At 42.4% G+C, this 7529-nt stretch overlaps 1 protein-coding gene across 1 annotated transcript; it reads right to left on the bottom strand.

Annotated features, from left to right (window-relative positions):
- Window positions 1-519: 519 nt before the first annotated feature.
- LOC136578061 (olfactory receptor 2D2-like) lies at window positions 520-6208 on the bottom strand. Its single transcript, XM_066577969.1, has 2 exons — window positions 2238-6208; window positions 520-1480 (listed from the first exon to the last, which is right to left on the bottom strand). Exon 2 carries the CDS (start codon window positions 1477-1479, stop codon window positions 520-522), a length of 960 nt encoding a protein of 319 aa, XP_066434066.1. The 5' UTR covers window position 1480; window positions 2238-6208.
- Between the last annotated feature and the right edge of the window lie 1321 nt (window positions 6209-7529).

The raw sequence follows: 7529 nt of genomic DNA, 5'->3' as shown, positions 1-7529 counted from the left end.
TGTGTGACAACGGCCGTAACCTGGTGGCGGCTCTGCAGCTCGGCAGCCTCACGCACGTGCCATGCCTGGCCCACGTCTTTAATTTGGTGGTTCAGCGCTTTCTGAAAAGCTACCCACGTTTGTCGGACCTGCTCGGAAAGGTGCGCCGGCTCAGTGCACATTTCCGCAAGTCCAACACGAACGCTGCCACCCTGCGCACCCTGCAACATCGGTTTAATTTGCCAGTGCACCGACTGCTGTGCGACGTGCCCACACAGTGGAACTCTACGCTCCACATGTTGGCCAGGCTCTATGAGCAGCGTAGAGCTATAGTGGAATCGGTGATCCAGGGATTATTCCGATTGCCAGACTTGGAGTCAGGAAGAATTTTTTTTAACCTTAAATGAGGAAAATTGACTTCTACGTAATTATTTTTTATTCTTTTGCCTTCCCCTTAAATCAGCATTGGGAGGAGGTAACAGGCTGAACTGGATAGACATTTAAAGCATATATAACAGTAGCAATAGAAATCAATTATTATTATAATTTCCAGACACAATAATAATAGAAAAATTTATTTATTTTAATCAATTTTAGAAATGCAGCTTTTACATCATTGTTTTTCAGTGTATAAATTATGGGATTTAACATCGGTGTGACAATTGCATAAAATACAGCAATCACTTTATCAGTGCCAGGAAGAGAACTCGATCTAGGTTTCATGTAGGAAGCCATTGCTGTTCCATAGAAGATTACCACAACCATCATATGAGAACCACATGTGGAAAAGGCCTTCCTCCGCCCGGATGATGATGCAATTTTTGAGATATTTAGAATGATATTAACATAGGATGTTGCAATAAAGGTTACAGGAGTCAGGAGAATAATTATTCCAATAATATAAATTAATAATTCCACAAATATTATGTTCCCACAGCCCAGTGACAATACTCCTGGCACTTCACACAAAAAGTGATTTATTTTGTTGTGTCCGCATAGGTCAACCTTAAATATCACCATAACACCAAAAATGGATTGAAGGAATCCAAATATCCATGTACCGACTGCCAGTCTAATGCAGACCTTCTTACTCATAATGGTGGTGTAATGCAGTGGATAACATATAGCCACATAACGATCATAGGCCATAACAGCAAGCAAAACACATTCAGATACCCCTGAAGACAGGGAAATATACATTTGTGCTACACATTCACCATATGAGATGACTTTATTTGCTGACAATAAATCCCTCAACATTCTCGGTATAGTGGAAGTAGAGTAACAAAGATCCAGAAAAGACAGGTTGGAAAGGAAGAAATACATAGGAGTGTGAAGGTTGGCATCTGTCAGGACTAGGACAATGATGAGAAAGTTTCCAATCAAAATAATTGTATACACTGATGTAAAGAGAATGAAAAGTGCAACTTGTGTCTTTGGGTTATTGGAAAGTCCAAGAAGAATAAATTCTCTCTGTATTGTCTCATTTTTCAAAAGCATTCTGAAAAAAAGAAAAAAGGTAACAATGAAAAATTGACTAAAGTTGGCTGTTTCCATAATGTTTTTGATACTTTTTTGAGCCACTCACTGAAATGAATGAAACATGCATAAAGAAAAAACTGATACTTTCCCTTTCGTTTGTACTCACTCTTTTGTTTAGCTTGTAAAAGGCTGACTCTGCTCTTTTAAGACTTTTATACTGCCACCCATGTCTTTTCTCCAAGCAGTATAGCGGTATTGCTATGCTACGTTTAGTGACTTTAAAGCCAAATGACTGGCACCTGTAGCTTACAGAAGAATGCCCTGTAATTGCAGAATCTGTTCCTGAGGCAGCAGTTCAGCAGCGTATTCCTGAGAGATACATGTGTGCAGGGCAGAAAGAGAGAGATCCAGGGTTTGTGCAGTGATGTGATCCCACCACTGAGTATCTCTTGCAGCATTCTGACAAAAGTACTAGTAAAAAGGCTTCCAGCGTTGGTGTGTGGCAATAAGTGACAATTCTAGTACTGCAGACCCTGGGCCATCCAATGCTGGAGGCCTCATCACTGCACTGCACCAGAGTGAGCACGACACCAGAGAAAAAACAACGTTGAGAGGGTTCCCAATATCACCTGATATATATGACTAGTGATTCTGAGAGATACAGAGATTTTGCCTTACCCAACCTGAAATTCAGAGACAGTTAAAGGAGTCGTCTGGTTACAAATTTACATTTTTAAATTAGGTCCAAATGAATTATAACAATAAAACAAACTTACCTGTCCACTTACTAGAGAAGGGATCTCCTGGTAAGGAGACCCCTCAAACATTTAGTGTGCCTATAGATAATATGCCACCGGATAATTTTCTGCTAGGCTGGATCTCTCACAAATGTGTAACCAACAGGACTCCTTTGCCAATCTTTTTATCACTCCGCTGGCTGATACTGGTGATGTCAGCAAGCGACTGGACGGCACAGCGTTTGGATGGAGAAGGAAGTCCTCCTGCAATAAATTGCACATATTGAGTCTGTGAGTGTATGCTTGAAAAAGGTGTCTGAGTACACCTAAATGCGTTGCAATCCCCTCCAGACTGCATGTCCATAGGGTCTGTATTTTGTTGTTTTGTTTTGTTTGTTTGTTGTCTATGTGATCTGACTAATCAATTTCCAATAAGAAGATGGGTGAAGGAGTCCTGTTTATTAGGAATTTGTGAGAGATCCAGCCTGGCAGAAAATCTATCCTTCAGCATATTATCTATAGGCACACTATATGTTTGTGCTCTTCTCAATTTATATTTCTTATTCTATTATAAACTGAAGGAGTGCGGACTCCATTTTTGTTTGTCCCCACAATTGCATTTGGGGTACATTGCATTGTTCTTTGCTCCCTGGGCACCTCTTTGGACTATCTGGTGATTTTCATTGGGGGTCTGCAGCTCTTTACTTGTTAGTTTATATCTCTTGAGGCTTTAATTGATATCTGTTATAGCTCTTTATATTGGCCATTTCCTGAGAGCTCTCCTACCTATTTGCTTTCAACTTTGAGGGCGTGGTTTGGTGAGCAGAGTGTGACACAGGGGTGGTCTAGGGAAGATATGTTAATGTTCTTGCAGACCATGTCCAACCTGGACAACTGCACTCCCTAAGCACGGCTTCACTCTATGCATTTTAGCTTATGTCACTACAAGGAGTAACAGGACTAAGGGGAAGACCTCCAGAGATTCACAGTCTACAACACGGGGCACACTTCTGGAACTTTTTGCATCTTGATCCTAAGCAGAATTTCACGCAAGTTCAGACCCGCTGAGTCCAAACCATTCAAACCAAAACACTCCCCTCTCACAAGAAAATCCAGAACCAACATCTCTAGCCCTTACAGGACCCCAGTCGGCACTCCTATTACAAATTAGGTCAATATTCATAGAAGAACCTTGTTCAGCTGTTAAGAGAATTTGCTGAACTGATAAAGGACATAGGTCAAAGAACTGATGGGTTGGAACAGAAACACCATATAGACGATCTGGAGGGCAGATTAGATCTTCTGGATTCTAAAAACGAAGATTTTGAAAACAGATCCCAGAGAGCCAACATATAGATATGAGGTTTCCCCGAGATGGTGACAGCCTTAAAGGAGACAGTGACAACCCTTTTCTCTGCTCTCCTTCCTAGCATGGATCAACAGCTATTGCAGACGGATAGAATCTAATCCACACCTAGCCTGGGACGTCATCCTAAAGTTGCAATACTGCAAAGTTTGAGACTAGCTTCTGGCAACAGCAAGAAGAATGACCCTTCCTACTGCAGTCCAACTCTTGGCAGATATTTCCCATACTACATTGGTGAAATGCAGATTGCTTCGACTAGTTACCCAAGTACTCCAAATGGCTAACGTTGAATACAAGTGGGGATTCCCTGTTCCCTCTTTCCACACCCTATGTTTTCATCTCATTTGTTTTACAAGCTAAAAGTTTGCTTTTCTCCCAGTTAGGTCATCAAATAAGTCCACCTCATTACAACTCCCTCTTGATATACTAGAGCACATAGGCTGATGCGTGCTAATTCTAAGGATAACTTCACCTCACTCTTATTGTCCACATTATCTCCCATAATCTTGGGCATTTAATTCTCCTCAGAAAAGAAGACAGGCCTTCTCATTATACACGAAACATCGCGCAGATGTTATATGCATCCAGGAAACCCATTTTTTCCCAATCCTCCTCTTCTAACTATTTTCATCCACAGTATTCTTGATTCTTCTCCTCTTCTGTGTATACCAAACATGGGGGTGGGGGTGCTGATGCTATTTCAGAACTCTCTTCCCCTCCACATAAACCAAGTTGATGCAGATGACGAGGGGCACTTTTGTATAATTGTGGGCATGCTATATGACCAACAGGTAGTTTTTATAAATGTCTATGCTCCCTCAGAAGACCCTCTCCCAACACTTTTACACCTCAGCCATAAGCTCGCCCACTTAACAACATCCAAACTAATGTGGGCAGGGGATTTTAATCTCACATTCTCCCTGAGACTGGACAAAACAGCTTCTAACCCCAAGATGGTCGGACACTTTGACAACTCTTTCGATAGCTGTTGGAGAGAACTTCATTGTTCCATGAGAGGGTACACATACTACTCCCCAACAGCCCACCTTTATTCCAGGCTGGAACACATACTAATCTCAACCTCCCTCTTACCATCCCTAGCTAACATCAGACTTGTTCCCTGCCCCTGGTTAGACCATGATATGGTGCTGGCCTCCATTATCTGGTCACCAGGCGCCCCCAAAAACCCTGTTGGCACCTAAATAAATTACTCGTAAGAGACCCAATTCTCCTCACCCAAATTGCGAATCATATCAAAGACTATTTTGCAATAAACACTAACCCCAATTCCTCTCGTCTATGGACCTGGTTGGCATATGAAGCTTATATAAGAGGTAACCTGATTAAAATAGCATCTAAAAGAAAACAGGAAAAGGAATAAGCCCTATTAGCCTTATAGAGAAAGCCTTTCCTCCTGGAAACTTTAAATCAGCTAAACCCTTCCTTTGCATCAACTAAAGCCATCAGGTAAATTGGAAAAAAGTGTTTTGGTACTGTTTTAGCCAGTAGAGAAAAATGTAAGTGTTCTCAGCAAAAGAAACCAATTAATCCTGTAAAAATGATACCTTTTAGTTGCTAACAAAAATACATGTCACTATGTAGTCCTTAAAAGGGTTTTAATAGTTTTGTCTTTTTTTTTTAATATAGCTTTGGCCCTCCATGCCCAATTTTATAAAATCAACATACTTTCCGTGGTGCTAAACCACTGTTTCTGAGCTATAGTGCCTTGGCATCTAAAAGATGACCTGCCGTAAACCTGTTATGTGGGCCTCTAATGCAGAAATAACCCACTTGACTGCTGTAGATAGTATGGGAGTATGCCATCACGACCAGGCAATTGATCTATTTTAATCTTTTTAAGGTGGCTCCATGCTTCTTCTGGGCTTAGACTGAAGAAAATAAATGGAGAATTTACTTTGTCACTCTACATTTCACCTGATATTTCACTTTGGGTGAAAATAAGGGAGATGGAATAAAACCTCTACAGTGCCACATATTGGAAAGCAGCATTCCTTCAAGCCAATGTCAGATTATTTTCTACAAGCCCTGCACAGCTGTTTCAGGGTATTTGCACTTCTGCATACAGTAGAAGTCTGGTTTTGCTAGTGAGAGGCCTCAGACGGATGTCAGAAACGCTATCTTTTCTTCTTAGGAAGAGTACCTGGATGGAGTGTGAGGAGACTCAAATGACCATACACGCTCCTCTGGGTAATATGCAAATAAGGGAGATGGAACAATACCTTTACAGTGCCCCCTACTGGAAGGCAGCATTCCTTCGAGCCAAAGTCAGACTCTTTATGCAAGTCTTGTAACAATGACTGGGAATTAAAAGCGATGCCAGACTCCATGTACAGACAGCTGTTTTAGGGTATTTGCCCTTCATCAGTGTACAGTAGGAGTCTGGCTTTGCTAGTTAGAGGCCTGGGACAAGGGTCAGAAATGCTATCTTTTACCCTTAGGGAGAGCACCTAAATGGTGAGCGCTCTCCTACCTATTTGCTGGAGAAAAATCTATTTTCCTCATCACTTTTTAAGAGGCCAAAACTTTCAGTTTTAATTTTTTTTTGTGTTTATATAATTGAATTAACAGTTGAGGGTTAGTTTTACTCTTCAGCAATGAGTCTCTCTGTCTCCACCGTTGCTGCTTTTGTTTGTAGAGATGAGCGAATGTACTCGTTTAGGGCTATTTCACAATTGAGCATCGCTTTTTTCGAGAAACTGCCTACTCGGGCGAAAAGATTCGGGGGGCGCCGGGGGTGAGCGGGCGGTTGCAGAGGGGAGTGGGGGGGGGGGAGAGAGCTCCCCCCTGTTCCCCACTGCTATCCCCCGCTCCACCACGCCGCCCCCCGAATCTTTTCACCCGAGTAGGCAGTTCCTCGAAAAAAAGCGATGCTCGATTGCGAAATAGCCCTAAGCGAGTACGTTCGCTCATCTCTATTTATTTGCCATTTAATTTTTTTTCCTTTAGAGCTTTTTAGTTCTTCTTCACTGCCTTCTTATTAGTAGCTTAAATGCTTTCTCTTTTGTTGGTAACAGCTTTACATTTTTGTTGAGCTACTTTGGTTTTCTTCTGTTCCTAATCTTTGTATTCCTGTAAAATATGAAATGCTCACAGTGAATATTTAAAATACAATTAAAAGTTTCCCATTTATTGTCTGCACTCTTATTTTTTAGGACATTGTCCCAGTTGATAAGAATAAAGGCATCTCTAAGCTGATTGATCTTTTTTACCTTTTTAAAGTTTAGTATGTAATAAAGCATATACAGTATCGAAAATGTGTGCTTTTATTTCTGTTTTATGCACTGGAATCATGGATGTATGGATACTAGAGATGAGCGAGCACCAAAATGCTCGGGTGCTCGTTACTCGGGACAAACTTTTCGCGATGCTCGAGGGTTCGTTTCGAGTAACGAACCCCATTGAAGTCAATGGGCGACCCGAGCATTTTTGTATTTCGCCGATGCTCGCTAAGGTTTTCATGTGTGAAAATCTGGGCAATTCAAGAAAGTGATGGGAACGACACCGCAGCGGATAGGGCAGGCGAGGGGCTACATGTTGGGCTGCATCTCAAGTTCACAGGTCCCACTATTAAGCCACAATAGCGGCAAGAGTGCCCCCCCCCTCCCAAAAACTTTTACGTCTGAAAAGCCCTCATTAGCATGGCATACCTTTGCTAAGCACCACACTACCTCCAACAAAGCACAATCACTGCCTGCATGACACTCCACTGCCACTTCTCCTGGGTTACATGCTGCCCAACCGCCCCCCCTCCCCCCCACAGCGCACACCAAAGTGTCCCTGCGCAGCCTTCAGCTGCCCTCATGCCACACCACCCTCATGTCTATTTAGAAGTGCGTCTGCCATGAGGAGGAACCGCAGGCACACGCTGCAGAGGTTGGCACGGCTAGGCAGCGACCCTCTTTAAAAGGGGCGGGGCGATAGCCCACAATGCTGTACAGAAGCAA

This window comes from Eleutherodactylus coqui, chromosome 8, assembly GCF_035609145.1.
Source record: "Eleutherodactylus coqui strain aEleCoq1 chromosome 8, aEleCoq1.hap1, whole genome shotgun sequence".
In the NCBI taxonomy this organism is placed as follows: domain Eukaryota; kingdom Metazoa; phylum Chordata; class Amphibia; order Anura; family Eleutherodactylidae; genus Eleutherodactylus; species Eleutherodactylus coqui.
Note: the sequence above shows the minus strand (reverse complement) of the source record. Positions and strands in the feature narration are given on the sequence as shown.

What these genes read in the sequence shown, in the direction of transcription:
- LOC136578061 (XM_066577969.1), bottom strand. Translation starts at nt 1,479, where the DNA reads ATGCTTTTGAAAAATGAGACAATACAGAGAGAATTTATTCTTCTTGGA.